General features: G+C 44.4%; 1 protein-coding gene across 11 annotated transcripts in view; it reads left to right on the plus strand.

The window, feature by feature from the left end:
* LOC110507892 (neurofibromin) overlaps positions 1–27,347 on the plus strand; it is a 114,501-nt gene that overhangs the window by 1,779 nt on the left and 85,375 nt on the right. For 6 of the 11 annotated variants that reach the window (XR_016492481.1, XR_005039980.2, XM_036964932.2 and 3 more), the window contains exons 2-27: positions 7,425–7,568; positions 7,777–7,860; positions 9,041–9,231; positions 10,788–10,894; positions 10,988–11,055; positions 14,777–14,852; positions 15,050–15,207; positions 15,287–15,460; positions 15,825–15,953; positions 16,066–16,140; positions 16,275–16,406; positions 16,553–16,690; positions 18,053–18,166; positions 18,323–18,402; positions 18,555–18,678; positions 18,930–19,176; positions 19,286–19,359; positions 19,458–19,541; positions 19,649–20,041; positions 20,284–20,423; positions 20,510–20,632; positions 21,014–21,214; positions 21,687–21,868; positions 22,097–22,308; positions 22,533–22,694; positions 22,806–22,909. Coding sequence is in view for 9 of the 11 variants with exons in the window: in XM_036964932.2 (XP_036820827.2) it covers positions 7,425–7,568; positions 7,777–7,860; positions 9,041–9,231; positions 10,788–10,894; positions 10,988–11,055; positions 14,777–14,852; positions 15,050–15,207; positions 15,287–15,460; positions 15,825–15,953; positions 16,066–16,140; positions 16,275–16,406; positions 16,553–16,690; positions 18,053–18,166; positions 18,323–18,402; positions 18,555–18,678; positions 18,930–19,176; positions 19,286–19,359; positions 19,458–19,541; positions 19,649–20,041; positions 20,284–20,423; positions 20,510–20,632; positions 21,014–21,214; positions 21,687–21,868; positions 22,097–22,308; positions 22,533–22,694; positions 22,806–22,909 (3,716 nt within the window). In the remaining 2 variants the exon portion in view is untranslated. The remainder of the gene's footprint in view (positions 1–7,424; positions 7,569–7,776; positions 7,861–9,040; positions 9,232–10,787; positions 10,895–10,987; positions 11,056–14,776; positions 14,853–15,049; positions 15,208–15,286; positions 15,461–15,824; positions 15,954–16,065; positions 16,141–16,274; positions 16,407–16,552; positions 16,691–18,052; positions 18,167–18,322; positions 18,403–18,554; positions 18,679–18,929; positions 19,177–19,285; positions 19,360–19,457; positions 19,542–19,648; positions 20,042–20,283; positions 20,424–20,509; positions 20,633–21,013; positions 21,215–21,686; positions 21,869–22,096; positions 22,309–22,532; positions 22,695–22,805; positions 22,910–27,347) is intronic. The other 5 variants (XM_090223835.1, XM_090223836.1, XM_036964936.2 and 2 more) reach the window with 5 other exon arrangements.

A 27,347-nucleotide genomic window follows, 5' to 3' on the forward strand; every position in this document is an offset into this window, starting at 1 on the left:
CGATGGCTGTGCGGCATCGGCAAGGTGCAGTAGATGGTATAAAATACAGTATGTACAGGTGACGTGAGCAATGCAAGATATGTAAACATCATTAAAGTAACATTATTTTAAGTAACTAGTGATCCATTTATTAAAGTGTCCAGTAATTGCGTCTCAGTGTAGGCAGCAGCCTCTCTGAGTTAGTGATGGCTATTTAACAGTCTGATGGCCTTGAGATTGAAAAACAGCTTCTATCTCTCTGTCCCAGCTTTAAATCACCTGTACTGACCTCACCTTCTGGATGGTAGCGGTGTGAACAGGCAGTGGCATATACTACTGTACAGTACTGCTACAGTATCCCTTTAAGGGTGCCAAAGATTCCACTAATGAACTTGAGGTTGAATGTGTGAAACATTGGGTCAGGTAGTCTAGCCAGTCCATCAATAGTTTTTACACTCTCTGTTGCCCCTAACTATATCTCATCAGAAGTCATTATCAGTCAACATTATCAAATTGTAAGATCAACGTTTTAAAATGCTCCAGCTGACTTGATGGAGAGTTTGTTGTTGCTTGAGAGCTGGTATGTCTGTAAATCAGCTCTGGGTCTCAATTTTATCCAAACTAAGCTTTGTCTGTTTTGGTTGTCAAAGACCACCTCCAAAGGGACTGAAACAAATGGTACTTGCTGCAGTGCTGCCAGAAACTCGTCACCTTCTTTATACTCCTTTGTGTGAAAGCTGTTCTACAAATAAACTTGAAAAGGGTTTGCGGTGGTTTGTATTTAACCTAAACATGCTTAAGTGCCATGGCACACTGTGCAACTGCCCTCAACTCCAGTACAGACTTTTGAAATGGAATATCAGCACTTTTTGTGCAGTTTGGGTAGGATCAGAGGCTACGGAGGGATTCTGTAGCACAGAGTGGTGATTGTACTCAGATGGTGATTGTACTCAGGCTTAGCAGCTCTGCTCGGATTATTACAGTTTGATGAAAGTGTAATAAGGGATTAAATCCTCCTCGTGTTGTTAAGACCATTTAGAAGCCTCTAAGTCATAGGATTGCATGTGTTGGCTTTATCAGGGTGGATTTCATAGTCAGAATCATATTTTCTGTGTGAACCTTGCTTATTTTGCCCAAAAACCTACCCAGTGTCCAGAAACAATGAAAGTGTTCTGAACAATACGTCTAAATCACAGTTGTATGCAACTTCAGAATCCTGCATTACAACCAAAAAAATGTATGTCAAAAAGCTACCACAGAGAGGAAGAGAGAGGTTGGTGGATGCCAATGTGATGTACGAAATGAATGAGAAATAATCATCTCAACCTAGTAGTATTGGTCATCACAGCATCAGCCCAGAAAGATATGAAGCAGGGATTGGACTGTGGGCTGAAGTTCAGACGCCTGACTATTCTCCTACCCCCTATCTTGGGACTTTCATTCCCAGGCCAACGTTTCTCCCTGAGGGACAGGATCTAGCTAGTAAGCAGTCCTAGGCCATGAGGCTCTTCCTTAGAATGGATGCATGTCTGAACCTAACTGTTTCCTCAACCATGATTAGGCCTACAACAGTGTAGTCTCCACTTACCATGCTCCCAAGCCTTGTTCATCACTGGGCTGTTGGGGTAGTCTGGAAGTGGAAATCGAGGCTAACAACATCCTGGCTCTGTTGCCCCACGACTCTGCCGGGGCCTGAAGGAGAGCCAGAGCCACAACAAGGAGGAGTGCTCCATTCAGAAAAGCTCACTTCTCAACTGTGCTGCTGCTTATGGCTCATTAACATTCCAAGCTTGATGTGCTCTGCATACAAGATCCCAGATGTGTTTGTTTTTGTCCCGTGTAAATATTTATTTTTTGTATACATTGAAATAATTTAATCTCTTTTCCATTTTCAAATTAAATATACCTTCCTGCAACCCGCCTCACTCAATGTGGTACGGATCTGCTATTTCTTTTAGACCTTATAACTAGAGGTCGACCGATTTAATCGGAATGGCCGATTTTCAAGTTTTCATAACAATCGGAAATCTGTATTTTTGGGCGCCGATTTGATTTTTAATAAAAAAATGTATACCTTTATTTAACTAGGCAAGTCAGTTAAGAACACATTCTTATTTTCAATGACGGCGTAGGAACGGTTGGTTAATTGCCTTGTTCAGGGGCAGAACGACAGATTTTTCACCTTGTAAGCACGGGGATCCAATCTTGCCACCTTACGGTTAACTAGTCCTACGCTCTAACCACCTGCCTCTCGTTGCACTCCACTCCACAACTGCCTGTTACGCGAATGCAGTAGAAGCCAAGGTAAGTCGCTAGCTAGCATTAAACTTATCTTATAAAAAACAATCAATCATAATCACTAGTTAACTACACATGGTTGATGATATTACTAGTTTATCTAGCAGCGTGTCCTGCGTTGCATATAATCGATGCAAAGCTGGGGGATGATTTAACAAAAGCGCATTTGCGAAAAAAGCACAATCGTTGACGACTGTGCCTAACCATAAACACGATGCCTTTCTTAAAATCAATACACAGAAGTATATATTTTTAAACCTGCATATTTAGCTAAAAGAAATCCAGGTTAGCAGGCAATATTAACCAGGTGAAATTGTGTCACTTCTCTTGTGTTCATTGCACGCAGAGTCAGGGTATATGCAACAGTTTGGGCAGCCTGGCTCATTGCGAACTCATTTGCCAGAATTGTACGTAATTATGACATAACATTGAAGGTTGTGCAATGTAACAAGAATATTTAGACGTATGGATGCCACCCGTTAGATAATAATACGGAACCGTTCCGTATTTCACTGAAAGAATAAACGTCTTGTTTTCGAGATGATAGTTTCCGGAATCGACCATATTAATGACCTAAGGCTCGTATTTCTGTGTGTTATTATGTTATAATTAAGTCTATGATTTGATAGAGCGGTCTGACTGAGCAATGGTAGGTAGCAGCAGGTTCATAAGCATTCATTCAAACAGCACTTTCGTGCGTTTTGCCAGCAGCTCTTCGCAAGCACAGCTCTGTTTATGACTTCAAGCCTATCAGCCTAGTGGCTGGTGTAACCGATGTGAAATGGCTAGCTAGTTAGCGGGGTGCGTGCTAATAGTGTTTCAAACGTCACTCGCTCTGAGACTTGGAGTAGTTATTCCCCTTGCTCTGCAAGGGCCGCGGCTTTTGTGGAGCGATGGGTAACGCTGCTTCGAGTGTGGCTGTTGTCGATGTGTTCCTGGTTCGAGCCCAGGTAGGGGCGAGGAGAGGAACGGAAGCTATACTGTTACACTGGCAATACTATAGTGCCTATAAAAACATCAAATAGTCAAAGGTATATGAAATACAAATGGTATAGAGAGAAATTGTCCAATAAATACTATATTAACTTCAACCTAAAACCTCTTACCTTGGAATATTGAAGACTCATGTTAAAAGGAACCACCAGCTTTCATATGTTCTCATGTTCTGAGCAAGGAACTTAAACGTTAGCTTTTTTTACATGCCACATATTGCCCTTTTACTTCTCCAACACTTTGTTTTTGCATTATTTAAACCAAATTGAACATGTTTCATTATTTATTTGAGGCTAAATTGATTTTTATTGATGTATTATATTAAGTTAATATAAGTGTTCATTCAGTATTGTTGTAATTGTCATTATTACAAATAAATAAACAAAAATTGTCTGATTTAATCGGTATCGGCGTTGAAAAATCATAATTGGTCGACCTCTACTTATAACTGGAACCTCCATCAGAGCTAGTTAGCTACTAGCTATTTAGTCATTGTTAGCCACTGCTAGCGGTCTTTACCTATAGCTCAGACACCAGCCACTTTAGCCCGTATAATACCTGCCAGTTTGCACAGCGCGATATCAGCCCTGAGCATATTGGACTGCTTTTTTTCCCTCCACGATATCACCGGAATCCTGCCGCAAGCTCTGGACCATTACACTGGATCATTGCAGCTAGCTAGCTGCTACCGAGTAACTATTGTCCAGAATCATGCACCAGTTAGCCTCGAGCTAGGCCCATCTCCCGGCTAGTAAACGAAGTACACCAACTACAATACCTCTCTTGCCAATTGGCCTGGAACCTTTGTCGACACGGAGCCCCGCCGATCCATCACGACTTGTCCCGTCAGTAGAGGTAGTCATCTTAAATAAGCATGCCCCTTTCAAATTTAGAACTAATGACAGATGTAGCCCTTAGTTCACTCCAGACTTGACTGCCCTTGACCAGCACAAAAACATCCTGTGGCGTCCTGCACTAGCATCGGATAGTCTGCGTGATATGCAACTTTTCAGGGAAATCAGGAACCAAAATACTCACTTAGTTAGTTAGGCTAGTTCCAAAAGGTTTTGGGACACTGTAAAGTCCATGGAGAATAAGAGCACCTCCTCCCAGCTGCCCACTGCACTGAGGCTAGGAAACACTGTCACCACTGATTAATCCACGATAATCGAGAATTTCAATAAGCATTTCTCTACGGCTGGCCATACTTTCCACCTGGCTACCCTAGCCAACAGCTCTGCACCCCCTGCAGGAACTGGCCCAAACCCCCCGCTTCTCCTTCACCCAAATCCAGACAGCTGATGTTCTGAAAGAGCTGCAAAATCTGGATCCTACAAATCAGCTGGGCTGGACAATCTGGACCCTCTAATCCGAATAGTATCCGCCGCCAACCTCAACCTCAAACTTCAACCTCTTTCGTATCATCTGAGATTCCTCAAGATTGGAAAGTGACTGCTGTCATCCCCCTCTTCAAAGGGGAAGACACTCTAGACCCAAACTGTTATAGACCTATATCCATCCTGCCATGCCTTTCTAAAGTCTTTGAAAGCCAAGTGAACAAACGGATCACCGACCATTTCGAATCCCACCGTACCTTCTCCGCTATGCAATCCGGTTTCTGAGCTGGTCGAGAGCGTGGCTGAGGTGAACCCAACGTCCTAAACGGTATCATAACCACCATCAATAAGAGACAATACTGTGCAGACGTCTTCATCGACCTGGCCAAGGATTTCGACTCTGTCAATCACCGTATTCTTATCGGCAGATTCAATAGCCTTGGCTTCTCAAATGACCGCCTTGCCTGTTTCGCCAACTACTTCTCAGAGTTCAGTGTGTCAAATCGGAGGGTCCGTTGTCCGGAACTCTTGCAGTCTCTATGGGGGTGCCACAGGGTTACATTTTCGGGCCAAGTTTTTTCTATGTCAATGATGTCACTCTTGCTGTGGGTGATTCTTTGATCCACCTTTATGCAGACGACACCATTCTGTATACATCTGGCCTTTCTTTGGACACTGTTAACAAACCTCCAAACGACCTTCAACGCCATACAACACTCCTTCCGTGGCCTCCAACTGGTCTTAAATGCTAGTAAAACTAAATGTATGCTCATCAACTGATCGCTGCCTGCACCCGCCCGACGAGCATCACTACTCTGGACAGTTCTGACTTAAAATATGTGGACAACTATAAATACCTAGGTGTCTGGACAGACTGTAAACTCTCCTTCCAGACTCACATTAAGCATCTCCAATCCAAAATTAAATCTAGAATCGGCTTCCTATTTCGCAACAAAGCCTCCTTCACTCATGCTGCCTAACATACCGTTGGAAAGCTGACTATCCTACCGATCCTTGACTTCGGTGATGTCATTTACAAAATAGCCTCCAACACTCTACTCAGCAAACTGGATGTAGTCTATCACAGTGCCATCCGTTTTGTCACCAAAACCCCATATACTACCCACCACTGCGACCTGGATGCTCTCATTGGTTGGTCCTCGTTACGTATTCGTTGCCAAACCCACTGGCTCCAGGTTATTTATAAGTCTTTGCTAGGTTAAGCCCTGCCTTATCTCAGCTCACTGCTCACGATAGCAACACCCACCCGTAGCATGCGCTCCAGCAGGTATATTTCACTGGTCATCCCCCAAAGCCAACACCTCATTTGGCCGCCTTCCTTCCAGTTCTCTGCTGCCAATGACTGGAACGAATTGCAAAAATCACTGAAGCTGGAATCTTATATCTCCCTCTCTAACTTTAAGCGAAAACTTGAAATCGGCCCTAATTAATCGGCTATTCCGATTAATCGGTCGACCTCTAGTTCAGAGGAGACTGCATGAATCAGGCATTCATGGTCGAATTGCTGCAAAGAAACCACAACTAAATGATACCAATAAGAAGAGACTTGCTTGGGCCAAGAAACACAAGATCTTTGTTTACAACTGCCGGGTCTTTGTGAGACGCAGAGTAGGTGAACGGATGATCTTGGCATGTGTGGTTCCCACCATGAAGCATGGAGGAGGTGTGATAGTGTGGGGGTGCTTTGCTGGTGACACTGTCAGTGATTTTATCTAGAATTCAAAGCACACTTAACCAGCATGGCTACCACATCATTCTGCAGCGATAAGCCATCCCATCTGGTTTGTGCTTAGTGGAACTGTCTTTTGTTGTTCAATAGGACAATGACCAACACACCTCCAGGCTGTGTAAGGGCAATTTGACCAGAAGGAGAGTGATGGAGTGCTGCATCAGATGACCTTGCCTCCACAATCACCTGACCTCAACCCAATTGAGATTGTTTTGGGATGAGTTGGACTGCAGAGTGAAGGAAAAGCAGCCAACAAGTGCTCAGCATATGTGGGAACTCCTTCAAGACTGTTGGAAAATAATTCCAGGTGAAGCTTGTTTTAGAGAATGCCAAGAGTGTGCGACGCTGTCATCAAGGCAAGTGTGGCTACTTTGAGGAATCTCAAATATAATACATATTTTAAGTTGGTAAAAACTTTTTTGGGTTACTACATGATTCCATGTGTGTTATTTCATAGTTTTGATGTCTTCAATATTATTCTACAATGTAGAAAATATTAAAAATAAAGAAAAACCCTTGAATGAGTAGGTGTGTCCAAACTTTTGTTTTATACCCCCTTTTCCTCACCAATTTCGTGATATCCAATTGGAAGTTAGTCTTGTCCCATCGCTGTAATTCCCGTACAGACTCGGGAGAGGCGAAGGTCGAGAGCCATGCATCCTCCGAAACACGACCCTGTCAAGCTGCACTGCTTTTTGACACACTGCTCACTTAACCAGGAAGCCAGCCACACAAATGTGACGGAGAAAACACAGTTCAACTGGTGACCGAAGTCGGCGTACATGCACCCGGCCCGCCACAAGGAGTCGCTGGATAGCGATGGGACAAGGACATCCCGTCCTGCCAAACCCTCCCCTGACCCGGACAACCTCGGGTCTGTAGTGACGCCTCAAGCACTGCGGTGCAGTGCCTTAGACTGCTGTGCCACTGGGGAGGCCGGCTTTGTGTAATTCTATTAGACTTGTTCAAACCTGCTGCATACATTGTCCACTGTATAATACCTTCACCCGTGGCTAGATTCCCCTGTGACTTTAGGATGACACATGCTTTTTTCTCTTTCTCCTTAGCTTCCTGTTAAAACGGGACATCAGAACAACCACACCAAAGTCAGCACAGAGCACAACAAGGAATGTCTCATCAACATCTCTAAGTACAAGTTCTCCCACGTCATCAGTGGCCTCACGAACATACTAAAAAATGTGAACAACATGGTAAGTGGCGTTTTTTAACATGTCTCTTTTAGCTATGGGGATCACCACGTTGCATGTCATCAACTCTACCTCCTGGAAGGCGTGTATTGAGTCAAAACTCAGACAACTCAAGTTTAGGATGCATGCTAAGGGCTGGAAGTGGTGTTTGCCAAATCACTGTGTCCTCTGTGTCTGTAACCTGTCCTGTACCCACCCCTCCTCTCTCCAGCGGATATTCGGGGAAGCTGCTGAGAAGAACCTCTACCTCTCCCAGCTGATTATCCTGGACACACTGGAGAAGTGCCTGGCATCGGTGAGGAAAACCTTTACAGTCTGCATCTACTGTATACCTTATTACGTCACCATTTAGTTGGTCTGCTAACCAACCCCCTACACTTGCTTCTGTGTGTTTGTTGTGTATAAACATTACCCCATTTTTGTTTTTCCCTAGCCTGTCCCATATTAGTCCTATGGCCTCCCCCAACTCAAACAGTTTTCTGTTGACTGAATTTAATTGAACATTGCCAGTCAAGAGCATTGGCCTCAAAATATTGCACCAATATTCTAAAACTCTTTAAGTATCCCAACACAACGGCAGTATTACATTGGTTCAATGGATCATGGATGCCCCTGTTCTCTCTCTCTGCTTTTTCCAGACACATAGACCTACACTTAAACCCCTTTCTTCACTCGTGCGTTCTCTTCACTTCTGAAATAGGTGCCTCAGTTCTGCAACCCTGCAGCAGAAGATTCCATTTCCAGGTGTTTCCTCGACTTGAGTTAGTGCTTTCACAGCCTCCAATGGGATCGCTGAGAGTTTCCTGTATAGGTTTTTCATTAGGGCATGTCGTCAGACGGAAGCCAGCTGCTCCCCTCATGGACGCTATGGAATTCTCGTTAGAAGTTCTCGTTTGAGTTTTTATGTTACAAATGTTTAAGTATAGTAGTAGCCTTATTTTGTGTTAAGACTATTTCCTACATATGGGTGAGCTACAGGTTTGGAATGCAGTTATATGCAGTCTATCCTGGTATGAGGCTGCCAGTTTGACTCGTGTAGTTTTGGGAATTAGCCAACGGGAGCACTGGTGAATCCCAGGTAGGGACATGCTGTGTTTGTGCCACTGAGCAAGGCACTTAACCCACATAAGTGTATTTCATGTCCAGCTGTATAAATCCAAAACATGTGAGAAGTTGCCACTGATAACCTGAAAAGCACTCATTGTTTTCTCAGAGAACCTGGAGACGCCAGCTTACACACACCCTATCCTCTCATGTCTTCTCTCTCTTTGTCTCTGTATTCCTCTTGTGTGTATGTACTGACATTGACGTGGAACTGATAGATGCACACACACACTACATGTTACTGTTTTTAAATGTATGTAAATTGTAAAGTCTTTTGTCTGTAAATGATTTTTGGTTATGTGTTGGACCCCAGTAAGACTAGCTGACATCGGCTAACGGGGATCCTAATAAATCAAATAAAATCCTCCCAGCAATCAAAGGACTGCCTGCGTCTGGACGAGACCATGCTGGTGAAGCAGCTGCTGCCAGAGATCTGTCACTTCATCCACACGTACCGCGAGGGCCACCAGCACGCTGCTGAGCTCCGTGCCTCCGCCTCAGGGGTCCTCTTCTCCCTCAGCTGCAACAACTTTAACGCTGTTTTCAGCCGCATCTCCACCAGGTAACCCTGATCCTGAGGAACTGCAGACTGTGTTGGCTAATTAATTCACTGTCACTATCACTGTGTTGATGAGCAGTTGATCAGATGTGTTAGTACAGGGCTGGAATAATAGCCTGCCCACCTTGTTGTTCTTCCAAGGTCAATGGCAACTGACCTACATTATATTTTGTGGAAAAATGCATTTGTGTCTTTAAAAACTTCCACCAGACCTGATTTTCCCAAAAGTGTAATATTACAAATATTTCAAATGAAGTTATGTCTTCAGAAGTAATGATGAGGTGACTGTTTGGGCACCCTTTCTACTTATGCCATATGCCTTGTTTGCATACCTCAGCACTTCAGTTAAACAGCCAGCCATGGACAATGTCACTGTGAATGAACTGTTAACCCAGTCATGACGGAAATCCCTCCCTCCCCACCCAGGATGTTCAGGATGGTGCAACGTTACAGAATGTTCAGATGAACAATAAAACAGGGAATCCTGTTACTTCTATTAGGTTAATTGTCCCCCACAATGAAATCGGAAAGGGGACTGTGGATCTGCCTCTGTCCGTTAGTATGTTTGTCACACGTGATATCTCAGACAGTGCTGGCCCGATTTTTACTGAACTTGGATTAATAACGCGTCTTGCCATAGAGATACAACATTTACAAAATTACACTGATTGGCTAAAGGGGGTGCTATAGTATTCAACTGAAATTCCAAATTATGAACAAGCATATCTCCTGCCCCGTTTGAGCTACAGTCATGTCATTTTTTTTTATATGCATGCATTTCCTCATTAGAAACACATTTCCCATAACAACCAATATCATTTCAGGAACTTGCAAACTAAATGTCTTTCCACATGTTTTGAATTGGCGCTTGTTGCATCCATATGCCGCACATCGCGCCATTGTAAATTGGAGACGGGACTTGATAGGTCTCCATCCGTTAGTACATTCGTACAGTTGTACCTTCATCACACGTGATGTCTCAGACAGCACTGGCCTGATTTTTTAAGAAACTTGTATCATTCACCCATCTTCCAATAGAGATTTATGTGGATTGTCTCAAAGGGGGTGCTATAGTAATCAACTGAAATTCCAAACTTTGAACAAGCATATCTCCAGTCCCGTTTGAACTATTGTCATGAAATCTGGTTCATATATGCAGCCCCTCATGAGCAACTAGGTTCCCATAACAACCTATATAATTTTGGTACTTACAAATAAAATTTCTTTCCACGCAACATACTTTGTAATAATTGTCTCTAATTGACACAACGAGCAATACATCATCCATGGGGGACATGTTTACTGTAGACTGGCAACATTCAGAAAGTTTCACGTCATTGATACACTCATGTCAGTTTCCTGTCTTGAAGGATGAGGGGATGATGTCAAAAAGGCAACCTCTACAAGGCTGTCCTCTTTTCCCTCTCTTCCACCCCCTCTTCTTTCCCTCCTTTCTCCTGAGAAACTGTTAGAATTATATCTCTGCATGTCATGTTTGACTGGACGAACTTGTTCCATGGCAGTGTCTGAGAGTCCTTATCCATTGTGTTCTCCCTCAGGTTGCAGGAGCTGACAGTCTGCTCAGAAGACACTGTGGATGTGCACGATATAGAGCTCGTGCAGTACATCAACGTGGACTGCTCCAAACTTAAAAGACTGCTCCAAGGTAGCTACACACTCACTCAATCCCTTGTATGTCATACTCTTTTTTAAATAGTTTTTTGCTAATACTCTATTACTTTTTACTACATCCTCTCAGAAACGGTATTAAAATTCAAAGCCCTGAAGAAACCTGCCCAACTTGCCGTCATTAACAGTTTGGAAAAGGTTTGTGCACCAATATATCTATATTCAGTGCTGCTGTTTTGTGTTTATGAAGTTGGTGTATTATTATATACTACATGGCCAAAGGTATGTGGACACCCCTTCAAATTAGTGGTTTTGGCTATTTCAGCCACACCAGTTGCTGACCGGTGAGCCGTGAAGTGATGGGCCACAAGCTCACAGAATGGGACCACTGAGTGCTGAAGTGCGTAGTGTACTTGCCTGTTTTTGGTTGCAATACTCACTACCGAGTTTCAAACTGCCTCTGGATGCAACGTCAGCACAAAAACTGATGTCGGGAGATTCATGAAATGGGTTTCATTGGCCGAGCAGACGCACACAAGCCTAAGATAACCATGCACAATGGCAAGCGTCGGCTGAAGTGGTGTAAAGCTCATCACCATTGGACTCTGGAGCAGTGGAAACGTGTTCTCTGGAGTGATGAATCACGGTTCACCATCTGGCAGTCCGACTGACAAATCTGCATGTGGATGCCAGAAAAATGCTACCTGCCCCAATGCGTAGTGTCAAGTGTACAGTTTGGTGGAGGAGGAACAATGGTCTGTGGCTGTTTTTCATGGTTCAGGCTAGGCCCCTTAGTTCCAGTGAAGGGAAATCTAAACTCTACAGCTTACAATGACATTCTAGGCGATTCTGTGCTTACAACTTTGTGGCAACAGTTTGGAGAAGGCCCTTTCCTGTTTCAGCATGACAATGCCCCCATGCACAAAGCAAGGTCCATACAGAAATGGTTTGTTGAGACCGGTGTGGTAGATCTTGACTGGCCTGCACAGAGCCCTGACCTCAACCCCATCGAACACCTTTGGGATGAATTGGAACGCCAACTGCGCGCCAGGCCTAATCGCACAACATCAGTGCCCAACCTCACTAATGCTCTTGCAGCTGAATGGAATCAAGTTTCCGCAGCAGTGTTTGAACATCTAGTGGAAAGCCTTCCCAGTAGAGTGGAGGCTGTTATAGTAGCAAAGGGGGACCAACTCCTTATTAATGCCCATGATTTTAGAATGAGATGTTTGACTAGCAGGTGTCCACATAACATTGAATTGAACATGTAGTGTGTTATTCATGGTATTCACTACTGACACCTCTTGGCTGCTGGTGAAAGGTTTAAAATACAATTTTCCACTTTGAGGACATCACAGGTTGCAGGTTTCCATTGATGCAGGTTTCCATTGATGCAGGTTTCCATTGATGCAGGTTTCCATTGATGCAGGTTTCCATTGATGCAGGTTTCCATTGATGCAGGTTTCCATTGATGCAGGTTTATTGGAAAAAACATTGAAATGTGTAATGAAATGGCAGCTATTGGAAAAATGCTCTAAAGATTGACACCATTTTTAAACTTTCTTTATTGCTACAAATTATGATAGAAGCAATGTTTTTCAGATAAATGTTGATTGCCGAATAGTGTTGACGGTACGCAGAGCACTATGCAAGTTTTACTATCCCATTATTTCAGATCAACTGCAGTGCAAGGTTCACCATGACAATAAATTGGCACATAGGAATTATTAGACTATGGCAGATTAGTAAATTCTTGCGCTCTATCCATGCTGGCCTTTGTGGGCTACCTGAGACATGGGACAGATGGCTGGGAGGGAATCCAGGCTGTCGCCATATTATTCATGTGCAATTTGCCTAAATGGATAATGGAAACACTTCAACTCCTTCATGTTTATTCAACACTAGGTTTTTGTGAAAACGTCCAGCTGTTTTTATCGACACAAGACAGTTGGATGGAAATGCACCGTAGCAGGCAATTGATCTGTGGCTTCGGAAAGTATTCAGACCCCTGGACTTTTTCCACATTTTGTTACATTACAGCCTTATTCAACATTTTTTTTGCAAATTAAAATTATTTTCTATTCAAACGTTCTAAATGTTGCCAATAAATCACTGGAAAAGTTCATGGAAACATAGCTACTGTCCACATGCTTCAAGAGGGCCACCATTGTTCCTGTACCCAAGAAAGCTAAGGTAACTGAGCTAAACGACTACCGCCCCGTAGCACTCACTTCCGTCATCATGAAGTGCTTTGAGAGACTAGTCAAGGACCATATCACCTCCACCCTACCTGACACCCTAGACCCACTCCAATTTGCTTACCGCCCAAATAGGTCCACAGACGATGCAATCTCAACCACACTGCACACTGCCCTAACCCATCTGGACAAGAGGAATACCTATGTGAGAATGCTGTTCATTGACTACAGCTCGGCATTCAACACCATAGTACCCTCCAAGCTCGTCATCAAGCTCGAGACCCTGGGTCTCGACCCCGTCCTGTGCAACTGGGTACTGGACTTCCTGACGGGCCGCCCCCAGGTGGTGAGGGTAGGCAACAACATCTCCTTCCCGCTGATCCTCAACACTGGGGCCCCACAAGGGTGCGTTCTGAGCCCTCTCCTGTACTCCCTGTTCACCCACGACTGCGTGGCCACGCACGCCTCCAACTCAATCATCAAGTTTGCGGACGACACAACAGTGGTAGGCTTGATTACCAACAACGACGAGACGGCTTACAGGGAGGAGGTGAGGGCCCTCGGAGTGTGGTGTCAGGAAAATAACCTCACACTCAACGTCAACAAAACTAAGGAGATGATTGTGGACTTCAGGAAACAGCAGAGGGAACACCCCCCTATCCACATCGATGGAACAGTAGTGGAGAGGGTAGAAAGTTTTAAGTTCCTCGGCATACACATCACAGACAAACTGAATTGGTCCACTCACACAGACAGCATTGTGAAGAAGGCGCAGCAGCGCCTCTTCAACCTCAGGAGGCTGAAGAAATTCGGCTTGTCACCAAAAGCACTCACAAACTTCTACAGATGCACAATCGAGAGCATCCTGGCGGGCTGTATCACCGCCTGGTACGGCAACTGCTCCGCCCTCAACCGTAAGGCTCTCCAGAGGGTAGTGAGGTCTGCACAACGCATCACCGGGGGCAAACTACCTGCCCTCCAGGACACCTACACCACCCGATGTCACAGGAAGGCCATAAAGATCATCAAGGACATCAACCACCCGAGCCACTGCCTGTTCACCCCGCTATCATCCAGAAGGCGAGGTCAGTACAGGTGCATCAAAGCTGGGACCAAGAGACTGAAAAACAGCTTCTATCTCAAGGCCATCAGACTGTTAAACAGCCACCACTAACACTGAGTGGCTGCTGCCAACACACTGACACTGACTCAACTCCAGCCACTTTAATAATGGGAATTGATGGGAAATGATGTAAATATATCACTAGCCACTTTAAACAATGATACCTTATATAATGTTACTTAGCCTACATTATTCATCTCATATGCATACGTATATACTGTACTCTATATCATCGACTGTATCCTTATGTAATACATGTATCACTAGCCACTTTAACTATGCCACTTTGTTTACATACTCATCTCATATGTATATACTATACTCGATACCATCTACTGTATCTTGCCTATGCTGCTCTGTACCATCACTCATTCATATATCCTTATGTACATATTCTTTATCCCCTTACACTGTGTACAAGACAGTAGTTTTGGAATTGTTAGTTAGATTACTTGTTGGTTATTACTGCATTGTCGGAACTAGAAGCACAAGCATTTCGCTACACTCGCATTAACATCTGCTAACCATGTGTATGTGACAAATAAAATTTGATTTGATTCTAGAGAGGACAGTGCTAAATATTTGTGTTCCTCCCCAGGCCTTTTGGAACTGGGTAGAGAACTACCCTGATGAGTTTACCATGCTCTACCAGAGACCACAGACAGACATGGCAGGTCAGTATTCTCAAGTGCCTTGTATTGGACTGAAACACAATGCAGATGCTATCATTACATGCGCTTTTCATTTTACATTTTTATTTTAATGTGAAATCTTCAGTCTCAAAGGGACTGTAGGGAACAGATCAGGACGATAAATAAGAAGTATGATGAGTTAAGGGCTATCTCACTCGTCTGTCTGGCACGCCCTTTAGATGCTGCGGAGAGGCTGTTTGACCTGGTGGACAGCTTTGCTGAGAGTGCCAAGAGGAAGGCAGCGGTGTGGCCTCTACAGATCATCCTCCTCATCCTCTGTCCCGAGATCACACACATCATCTCTCGAGAGGTGGTGGAGGAGAGCAAGGCCAACAAGGTGAGATGAGTGCGCACACACACATACTGGGATTAAATAGGTTGTGTGGCTGATAGAGAAAGCAACTATCTCGTTACAGAAGCTGTTCCTGGAGAGCTTGAGGAAGGCTCTAGCAGGCCAGGGGGGCAGCAAGCAACTAACAGAGAGTGCAGCCATCGCCTGTGTCAAACTGTGCAAGGCCTCCACCTACATCAACCGGGAGGACCACTCGGGCATCTTCCTCCTGGTGCAGTCCATCGTGGTGGACCTCAAGGTCAGATAAACGAAACACTCTGTCGCCCTCTGGGGGCTATGGAACACTACAGCAGTGGTGTCTGGGTTTTATGTTTGTCATTCCAGTCGTGGAGTAAAATTGACAATGTCCTTTCTATATAGAACATTTCTATCTACAACGTCCTGAACGGTAAACAATGATTGATATGCCTATGGCTACCCCTTAGACTTTTATAGTGCAACTTTTGTGCTAGTGCTACCGCTATGGAGCTATGACCATTTTGTTAATACCTATCCAATCCTTTCAGACCTTCATAAAGCCCCTTGCGTAAGGGTTAATTGGGAAATTGGTTAATTTGGAATATTGCAGACGGTCACATACAGACACTTATCTATCCCATCAGGCCCTGCTCTTCAACCCCACCAAGCCCTTCTCTCGCGGGGCAGGCAGCCAGAACGCAGACGTGGACCTCATGATCGACTGCTTCGTCTCCTGTTTCCGTATCAACCCTCACAACAATCAGCACTTTAAGGTCAGTCAGTCTGCTCAGCGCGTTGGCAGAAAATGTGCAGACCATGTCTGAATGATACCTCGGTGTCAAAGCGGCTTTTTTGACGAAACATTAATAAAGACAATCTCCTCAGGTCTGTTTGGCCTCCGCCTCCCCCTCTACCTTTCACTTTGTCCTGGTCAACTCCCTGCACAGAATCATCACCAATGTAAGTTTGTACCGTCTCCACTACTACTTCCTACCAAGTTCAGTCGAAGTACATTTGATAGGACAGTGCTGATCTCATTGGCCTTTCCCACAGCAGTGCAATATTAATGATCTTCTATCCTCTTCATCCTTTAGTCTGATCTGGACTGGTGGCCTAAGATTGATGCAGTGTACTGCTACTCTGGAGAGCTGCGACTAATGTTCTCAGACACTCTGAGCCGAGTGATGCAAGGCCTTCACACACATGCCCCACTACGCATGACGCCGGTGAGAAAGGGACTACACACACGCGCACATTCACACTCACTTTCACACCAATCGTTTGAAACACCTTTTGTTTTCCTGTGTAAGCGAACCTCTTAGGAAAAGTATGTATTAGCTACACCTAAATGTACAACTTCTCTCTCTGACAGACTCTGTCATTTAAAGAGAAAATGACCACCAGCCTTAAGTTCAAAGAGAAAACCACAGACCTGGATACACGCAGCTACAAGTGCCTCCTCCTCGCTCTGGTCAAACTCATCCACGCTGACCCCAAACTCATGCTGCACGTAAGTCTGACACCAACCACCACATACAGTTGAAGTCGGAGGTTTACATACACTTAGGTTGGAGTCATTAAAATTAGTTTTTCAACCACTCCACAAATTTCTTGTTAACCAACTATAGTTTTGGCAAGTCAGTTAGGACATCTACTTTGTGCATGACACAAGTCATTTTCCAACAATTGTTTACAGACAGATTATTTCACTTATAATTGACTGTATCACAATTCCAGTGGGTCAGAAGTTTACATACACTAAGTTGACAGTGCCTTTAAAGAGCTTGGAAAATTCCAGAAAATTATATCATGGCTTTAGAAGCTTCTGATAGGCTAATTGATATCATTTGAGTCAATTGGAGGTGTACCTGTGGATGGAGCCTGCGACTATGGAACCCTGACCTGTTCACCGGACGTGCTACCTGTCCCAGACCTGCTGTTTTCAACTCTATAGAGACAGCAAGAGCGGTAGAGATACTCTCAATGACCGTGCTTCTACACCTGCATTGCTTGCTGTTTGGGGTTTTAGGCGGGGTTTCGGTACAGCACTTTGAGATATCAGCTGATGTACGAAGGGCTATAGAAATAAATTTGAATTGATATTTCAAGGCCTACCTTCAAACTCAGTGCCTCTTTGCTTGACATCATGGGAAAATCAAAAGAAATCAGCCAAGACCTCAGAAAATAAATTGTAGACCTCCACAAGTCTGGTACATCCTTGGGAGAAATTTCCAAATGCCTGAAGGTACCACGTTCATCTGTACAAACAGTACAAACTCCATGGGACCACGCAGCCGTCATAGCGCTCAGGAAGGAGACGCGTTCTGTCTCCTAGAGATGAACGTACTTTGGTGCAAAAACTGAAAATCAATCCCAGAACAACAGCAAAGGACCTTGTGAAGATGCTGGAGGAAACCGATGCAAAAGTATCTATATCTACAGTAAAATGAGTCCCATATTGACAGAACATGAAAGGCCACTCAGTAAGGAAGAAGCCACTGCTCCAAAACCGCCATAAAAAAGCCAGATTACGGTTTGCACACGGAGACAAAGATCGTACTTTTTGGAGAAATGTCTGATGAAACAAAAATAGAACTGTTTGGCCATAATGACTGAATAAAGTGGTGATCCTAACTGACCTAAAACAGGGACTTTTTACTAGGATTAAAATGTCAGGAATTGTGAAAAACTGAGTTTAAATGTACTTGGCTAAGGTGTATGTAAACTTCCGACTTCAACTGTATATACTGAGACAATGTCCCTTCTGTTTAAATAGTTAATCACCCTCACTTCCACTTATGTGTGTGGTTCGATTTCCTCTCCGCCCTTGCGTTCACCCATACATGCATGTTTGACATTGTGTGTGTTGTAGAACCCAGGGAAGCAGGCTCAGGAGACCCAGAGCAGCACAGCAGAGCTGATCGCAGGCCTGGTGCAGCTGGTGCCCTTGGTCAATACAGCCCAGCTTTCCCAGGAGGCCATGGAGGTCAGTTCACACTCCTTCTCTCCCTTACTCTCACTCCATCTACTCTGCTTCTTTATTCTTTCTCATTCTGTCCACTTCAGTTCTATTCCCTAGCATTGAATTATCAACTTCAAGTAAGGCATATTTCTCCCTATCTGTCTCTCTCTCCCTGCCCAGGCTCTGCTGGTGCTGCACCTGCCTGAGACCATAGAGCTGTGGAACCCTCAGGCCCCCATTGAAACCTTCTGGGACATCAGGTACAAGGACATGGTTTAGTTCTGGGGGCTTTTCAGTCCAGAGATAATCCATGTAGACAGACACACTGGTCATGGATTCAGTAGTAGTCCCAGTCTTTAGGGGTGTGTGTTGAGATTCCATTGGGCTCTAACACTGGCCTATCCCATTGCAGCTCCCTGGTTCTCTTCCTGATCTGCAAGAAGCTGATTGGTCACCAGATGGTGAACAGTACAGAGGTGTTGAAGTGGCTGAGGGAGATCCTTATCTGCAGGAACAAGTTCCTCCTAAAGAACAAGGTGAGGTCAGGGACTCTAACCTCACATCAGAATAACCATTGAGGGCTAGTTTCCCAGACGCAGATTAAGCCTAGTTCTGAACTAAAAAGCACTTTCAATAGAGAATTTCCATTCAAAATAATGTTTAAGTCTAGGACTAGCTTAGGTCTGGAAAACCTTCTGGAGTGTTTTGCAGTTATACAAGTCAAATACACGTGTTGGACATGTCTAAATGTGTGTTGGACGTGTCTAACTCCTCTCTGCTCGCCCAGGAGTGTGCCACGCAGGGCAGTGGAATCCCCATCTGCAGACAGGCCCAGACCAAACTGGAGGTGTGTCTATACATGTTTCTGTGGAGCCCTGACACCGAGGCCGTGCTGGTGGCCATGTCCTGCTTCAGACACCTGTGTGAGGAGGCTGACATCCGCTGTTCCGCTGACGAGGTGCTCGTCCAGAACATCCTGCCCAACTACGCCACCTTCACAGAGTTCGCCTCCGTCAGCAACATAATGGCCACCGGTCAGTAAAAACACTATGTTTTGAACACCACTATAACATGCTCTGAGAGTCACTAAAAAGGCCAACGGTTTCAGACAGTGACTCCGCTACTTGTTTCTCTGTTTGGTAGGACGTTCCACCCTGCAGAAGAGAGTGATGGCCTTGTTGAGAAGGATAGAGCACCCCACTGCAGGAAACACTGAGGTGTGAAAGAATAAAGAAGCATAAAATACAGTTTATCCTTACTTACATCCTTCCAGGATTAGTGACTTGTCCCTTCTTGTTTCCATGTCTCACCCCAGGCATGGGAGGACACGCATGCAAAATGGGAGCAGGACACCAAACAGATTCTGAACTTTCCCAAAAACAAGGTGGAGGATGGTCAGGTAAGAGCACTTACATTTTTAGGATTTGGGTGTGTTTCACTGTTAATAAAAAATAATAATATAGGGACCATTGCTCCAAACTCTACCCCATTTGTCTCCCCCTGCAGGAGTGGATCAACATGACAGGCTTCCTGTGTGCTCTGGGTGGGGTGTGTCTGTCCCAGCACAGCAAGCCCTGTGGCCCCACCACCTACAGCCCCCCCATGGGCCCCATGAGCGAACGCAAGTACTCTATGGTCTCTGTGGGCGTCTGTGAGGTCTCCAATGCTGCAGCTGGAGCCTCAGCCACCTGCTCCTCTTCTTCCTCCACTGAAACCCCCCTGGGCAGGTTCCTGGACCGCCTGCTGGTCCTGCTGGTATGTGGTCATGAGAGGGTGGGTCTACACGTCCGCACCAATGTCAAGGAGCTACTGGGGCTGGAGCTCAGCCCTGTCCTGTACCACATGCTCTTCAACAAGCTAAGGAACAGAATCGGACGCTTCTTCGACACACAGGGGCCGGTGAGTGGATGGGCTGCGGAGGAGGATGGGGCACGTTAACCAATTATTTGAATTGTATTAGTGTAGAATGTCATTCTAGGGAGTTTTACAGGGGGGTGGTGACTTTTTTGCTGATTGTAGCACAGAGCCCTGCCTGCGCTGATGTTGTTGAATTTCATTAGTTCATTATAAAGCTGAGTTGTTGACATTAGCAGGAAAGTAGTTTAAACTGATTTCATTAATTTGTCTCTGTGCCCTTGCAGGTCCCCATCAATGACACTAACACACAGTTTGTGGAGCAGACCATTGCCATCATGAAGAACCTACTGGATAACCATGCTGAGGGCAGCTCAGAGCACCTTGGACAGGCCAGCATAGAGACCATGATGCTCAACCTGGTCAGGTGAGAGACAAACACTCACAGCTTATGAAATACCTAATCAGTTGTCACTCTTCAGGACCTTATTCGGTCTGATCTCACCCCCCCAGGTACGTGCGTGTCTTAGGCAACACGTTGCATGCCATCCAGATGAAAACCAAGCTGTGCCAGCTGGTGGAGGTGATGATGGAGAGACGAGACGACCTGTCCTTCTGCCAGGAGATGAAGTTCAGGTGAGCGACAGAGACGGCACTCCCTCCTGGACAGACCTAAACTCTAGCTTAACGCTAGCCAAACTAGCTAAACGCTACTTAAAGCTTCAGTCAGCAGTTCAAACAATTAAAAAAAGTTGGATTGGTCTGGAGAAATATTACCACTCCCAAATTCACAGACAGAGCTATAGAATGACCATACCTGATATAAAATTATAGTTTTAACAATGCGTTGAGGCTATGTAGTGTTTTGTTTACATTTACTTAGTTTATAAACGTTGGAGTAAAAGAAGTGTATATTTTGAGTTCTGATGGGGTACGACAGCTCATGAGACATTTATAAGTTATATTCTTCAAGAATCAATCATTTTTGTTCATTCAACCCCTCACCACATCTGCCAGGAACAAGATGGTGGAGTACCTGACAGACTGGGTGATGGGCACCTCCAACCAGGCTGCTGATGACGATATCAAGTGTCTGACCAGAGACCTGGACCAGGCCAGTATGGAGGCGGTGGTGTCTCTGTTAGCTGGCCTGCCTCTTCAGCCAGAGGAGGGAGACGGGGTGGAGCTGATGGAGGCCAAGTCCCAGCTCTTCCTCAAGTAACTACAACATGCTTTACTCATATACCTTTTTTTTAAAATGTTTTTTTCTTTTTTTTACCTTTTATTTAACTATTCAGTTAAGAACAAATTCTTATTTTCAATGACGGCCTAGGAACAGTGGGTTAACTGCCTGTTCAGGGGCAGAACGACAGATTTGTACCTTGTCAGCTCGGGGATTTGAACTTGCAACCTACTAGTCCAACTCTCTAACCACTAGGCTACCCTGCCGCCCCATATACACTCCTATACCTTTTAGTCATGTAGCTGACGTGCTTATCCAGAGAGACTTAGTGTTCTGTTGCTGCTCTTCAGCTTTCTGTTTACTGTGCATGCTGTAACATTTCCACACGCAAAATAAACTGTGTTTTCTGTATAGAAGTAAAGGAATACATTAACTTAAATGTGCACATGATTTTAATTCAAACTGCCTGTTAAGTGTTCTGAACCCTGCTTTACCCCCTGTACCCAGGTACTTTACCCTGTTCATGAACCTGCTGAATGACTGCAGTGAGGTGGAGGATGATGGCCAGCCGGTGGTTGGGAGGAAGAGGGGCATGTCTCGACGCCTGGCCTCCCTCAGACACTGTACTGTCCTGGCCATGTCCAACCTCCTCAACGCCAACGTGGACAGCGGACTCATGCACTCTATTGGTGATCTACTGTAGCAGTAGTATTTCTCCACCTTTTTATAGTGCCAGGAACGCTATAATGTTAGTCCTTTCATCTACCAAGGACCATAGCTTCCAAAATGAACAATCAAACCTCAAATATAATGTCCCTGTATCCTTTGCCACCCTTAATCTTTCTCTTGTGCCCCCTCTGTCGCTCTGTCTCTCTATCCGTCTCTCTCTCCTCCCCCCACCATCCACCCTTCTCCAGGTTTGGGCTACCATAAGGACCTGCAGACACGGGCCACCTTCATGGAGGTTCTGACTAAGATCCTCCAGCAGGGGACAGAGTTTGACACACTGGCAGAGACGGTGCTGGCAGACCGCTTTGAAAGGCTGGTGGAGCTGGTCACCATGATGGGAGACCAGGGAGAGCTGCCCATCGCCATGGCACTGGCCAATGTGGTGCCAGGATCCCAATGGGTATGTACGAAACACAGCCTTTTGGGTGACTAACCTTCACAATGATGAGCACTACAATAACAAACATAATTTATTAGTAGAATCAGACATGTTAGTGCAAGGCTGGCGCAAACGCCTGCATGTCCTGTAGCTCTCCAGGAAAAGGGTTTGCCACCCCTGTGCAAGTATGAGAATTTGAGGCAGTAGTTGTTGAAACATAGTGTGTCCTCCTGTGTCGTCTTCAGGACGAGCTGGCTCGTGTGTTGGTGACACTGTTTGACTCTCGCCACCTGCTGTATCAGCTGCTGTGGAATATGTTCTCCAAGGAGGTAGAGCTGGCTGACTCCATGCAGACTCTCTTCAGAGGCAACAGTCTGGCCAGTAAAATCATGACCTTCTGTTTCAAGGTAAAACCACATTTCTCTCCCATACAGACAATTTTAAATGGTATAACCTGAAGCACTCACACCAAGCCTGGAATTTTAAAGGCATTTTAATGTTGAAATTCTTTGTGTTAGGTTTACGGGGCGGCGTACCTACAGAAGCTCCTGGAGCCTCTACTTAAAGGGGTCGTCACCACCCCAGAGTGGCACAACATCAGCTTTGAGGTGGACACAACCAGGTCGGAACATTAACCGGAAGCATTCCACCAGTTAGACTGTGGTAGCCTGGTGTGGTGGTAAAGGATAGCATGTCGATTTGAGCAATTTTGGGGGGTAACCTTTTTAAATGGAAGTTTCTTAGGCAATCCTGACTTTTTTTAAAGTATTTTTTTTTAAATTGAATATCTGAAACATACAATATACTTGCAGTGAAGCCGCTCAACAACTACATCATACCAGTCATCCAACAGACTCCCATTCAGAGCGACACACAGAAGCCTCCATGGTCAAATCCCTGCTCAAGGGCACGTTGACAGATCTCCCACCAGGCTAAAAAACGTGAAGCCCAACCCCCCAAGGTTCCCCAATAGCTGTCCCTCAACCATTCGATACCCCTCCCACAGACCCCCCCCCCCCCCCCACCCCCCCAAGAAAAACAAAAATACAATTAATTCCATTCCCCACCCCCAAGAAACCCCCCAAAGCACCAACAACCAAGAGAATGAACTAAAGAGAAAAAAATAAAGTTGAGTTCCCTGACTTAGGTAAAAATTCCCTGACTTAGGTAAAAATTCCCTGACTTAGGTAAAAATTCCCTGACTTAGGTTAGGATCACCACTTTATTTTAAGAATGTGAAATATCAGAATAATACTAGAGTGATTTATTTCAGCTTTTATTTCTTTCTTCACATTCCCAGTGGGTCAGAAGTTTACATACACTCATTTAGTATTTGGTAGCATTGCCTTCAAATTGTTTAACTTGGGTCAAACGTTTTGGATAGCCTTCCACAAGCTTCCCACAATAAATTGGGTGAATTTTGGCCCATTCCTCCTGACAGAGCTAGTGTAACCGAGTCAGGTTTGAAGACCTCCTTGCTCGCACACACTTTTTCAGTTCTGCCCACAAATTTTCTATAGGATTGAGGTCAGGGCTTTGATGGCCACTCCAATACCTTGACTTTGTTGTCTTTAAGCCATTTTCCCACAACTTTGGAAGTCTGCTTGGGGTCATTGTCCATTTGGAAGACCCATTTGCGACCAAGCTTTAACTTCCTCACTGATGTCTTGAGATGTTGCTTCAATATATCCACACAATGTTCCTCCTCATGATGCCATATATTTTGTGAAGTGCACCAGTCCCTCGTGCAGCAAAGCACCCCAACAACATGATGCTGCCACCCCCGTGCTTCACGGTTGGGATGGTGTTGTTCGGCTCGCAAGCTAGCCCCCTTTTTCCTCCAAACATAACAATGGTCATTATGGCCAAACAGTTCTAATTTTGTTTCATTAGATCAGAGGACATTTCTCCAAAAAGTACGATCTTTGTCCCCATGTGCAGTTGCAAACCGTAGTCTGGCTTTTTTAATGGCGGTTTTGGAGCAGTGGCTTCTTCCTTGCTGAGCGGCCTTTCAGGTTATGTCGATATACAGTGCCTTGCGAAAGTATTCGGCCCCCTTGAACTTTGCGACCTTTTGCCACATTTCAGGCTTCAAACATAAAGATATAAAACTGTATTTTTTTGTGAAGAATCAACAACAAGTGGGACACAGTCATGTGTCCACATGACCACAGTCATTTATTGGATATTTCAAACTTTTTTAACAAATCAAAAACTGAAAAATTGGGCGTGCAAAATTATTTAGCCCCTTTACTTTCAGTGCAGCAAACTCTCTCCAGAAGTTCAGTGAGGATTTCTGAATGATCCAATGTTGACCTAAATGACTAATGATGATAAATACAATCCACCTGTGTGTAATCAAGTCTCCGTATAAATGCACTTGCACTGTGATAGTCTCAGAGGTCTGTTAAAAGCGCAGAGAGCATCATGAAGAACAAGGAACACACCAGGCAGGTCCGAGATACTGTTGTGAAGAAGTTTAAAGCCGGATTTGGATACAAAAAGATTTCCCAAGCTTTTAACATCCCAAGGAGCACTGTGCAAGCGATAATATTGAAATGGAAGGAGTATCAGACCACTGAAAATCTACCAAGACCTGGCCGTCCCTCTAAACTTTCAGCTCATACAAGGAGAAGACTGATCAGAGATGCAGCCAAGAGGCCCATGATCACTCTGGATGAACTGCAGAGATCTACAGCTGAGGTGGGAGACTCTGTCCATAGGACAACAATCAGTCGTATATTGCACAAATCTGGCCTTTATGGAAGAGTGGCAAGAAGAAAGCCATTTCTTAAAGATATCCATAAAAAGTGTTGTTTAAAGTTTGCCACAAGCCACCTGGGAGACACACCAAACATGTGGAAGAAGGTGCTCTGGTCAGATGAAACCAAAATTGAACTTTTTGGCAACAATGCAAAACGTTATGTTTGGCGTAAAAGCAACACAGCTGAACACACCATCCCCACTGTCAAACATGGTGGTGGCAGCATCATGGTTTGGGCCTGCTTTTCTTCAGCAGGGACAGGGAAGGTGGTTAAAATTGATGGGAAGATGGATGGAGCCAAATACAGGACCATTCTGGAAGAAAACCTGATGGAGTCTGCAAAAGACCTGAGACTGGGACGGAGATTTGTCTTCCAACAAGACAATGATCCAAAACATAAAGCAAAATCTACAATGGAATGGTTCAAAAATAAACATATCCAGGAGTTAGAATGGCCAAGTCAAAGTCCAGACCTGAATCCAATCGAGAATCTGTGGAAAGAACTGAAAACTGCTGTTCACAAATGCTCTCCATCCAACCTCACTGAGCTCGAGCTGTTTTGCAAGGAGGAATGGGAAAGATTTTCAGTCTCTGGATGTGCAAAACTGATAGAGACATACCCCAAGCGACTTACAGCTGTAATCACAGCAAAAGGTGGCGCTACAAATTATTAACTTAAGGGGGCTGAATAATTTTGCACGCCCAATTTTTCAGTTTTTGATTTGTTAAAAAAGTTTGAAATATCCAATAAATGTCGTTCCACTTCATGATTGTGTCCCACTTGTTGTTGATTCTTCACCAAAAAATACAGTTTTATATCTTTATGTTTGAAGCCTGAAATGTGGCAAAAGGTCGCAAAGTTCAAGGGGGCCGAATACTTTCGCAAGACACTGTAGGACTCGTTTTACTGTGGATATAGATATTTTTGTACCCGTTTCTTCACAAGGTCCTTTGCTGTTGTTCTGGGATTGATTTGCACTTTTCGCACCAAAGTACGTTCATCTCTAGGAGACCGAACGTGTCTCTTCCTGAGCGGTATGACGGCTGCGTGGTCCCATGGTGTTTATACTTGCGTACTATTGTTTGTACAGATGAATGTGGTACCTTTTGGCGTTTGGAAATTGCTCCCAAGGATGAACCAGACTTGTGGAGGCCCACAATTTTCTTTCTGAGGTCTTGGCAGATTTCTTTTGATTTTCCAATGATGTCAAGCAAAGAGGCACTGAGTTTGATGGTAGGTCTTGAAATACATCCACAGGTACACTCCGAATTGACTCAAATGATGTCAATTAGCCTATCAGAAGCTTCTGAAGCAATGACATAATTTTCTGGAATTTTCCAAGCTGTTTAACTTCTTTGGGCTGGGGACAGTATTGAGTAGCTTGGATGAATAAGGTGCCCAGAGTAAACTGTCTGCTACTCTGGCCCAGTTGCTAATATATGCATATTATTAGTAGTATTGGATAGAAAACACTGAAGTTTCTAACTGTTTGAATGATGTCTGTGAGTACAACAGAACTCATATGGCATACAAAAACCTAAGAAAAAAATCCAACCAGGAAGTGGGTAAAGTTTTTTTTAAATCTGACACAGCGGTTGCATTAAGGAGAAATGTATCTATAATTCCGTGCATAACAGTTGTATCTTTTATCAATGTTAATTAGTAGCATTTCTGTAAATTGATTTGGCTCTCTGCAAAATCACCGGATGTTTTGGAACTAGTGAACGTAACGAGCCAATGTAAACAGATTTTTGGATATAAATATGAACTTTATCGAACAAAACATACATGCATTGTGTAACATGAAGTCCTATGAGTGTCATCTGATGAAGATCATCAAAGGTTAGTGATTAATTTTATCTCTATTTGTGCTTTTTGTGATTCCTCTCTTTGGCTGGTAAGATGGCTGTTTTTCTGTGACTTGGCTCTGACCTAACATAACCGTTTGGTTTGTTTTTGCTGTAAAGCCTTTTTTAAATCGGACACTGGTGGGATTAACAAGAAGTGTATCTTTTTAAAATGGTGTAAAATACTTGTATGTTTGAGGAATTTTAATTATGGGATTTATGTTGTTTTGGATTTGGCGCCTGCGCTTTCACTGGCAGTTGTCATACCGTTCGCGGTTAAAGGCACAGTCAACTTAGCGTATGTAAACTTCTGACCCACTGGAAATGTGATACAGTGAATTATAAGTGAAATAATCTTGTCTGTAAACAATTGTTGGAAAAATTACTTGTCATGAACACCGTATATGTCAAAACTATAGTTTGTTTACAAGAAATTTGTAGAGTGGTT

The sequence above is a fragment of the Oncorhynchus mykiss genome, chromosome 27, assembly GCF_057628025.1.
Source record: "Oncorhynchus mykiss isolate SJ-2025 chromosome 27, ASM5762802v1, whole genome shotgun sequence".
NCBI classification, from domain to species: Eukaryota; Metazoa; Chordata; class Actinopteri; order Salmoniformes; family Salmonidae; genus Oncorhynchus; species Oncorhynchus mykiss.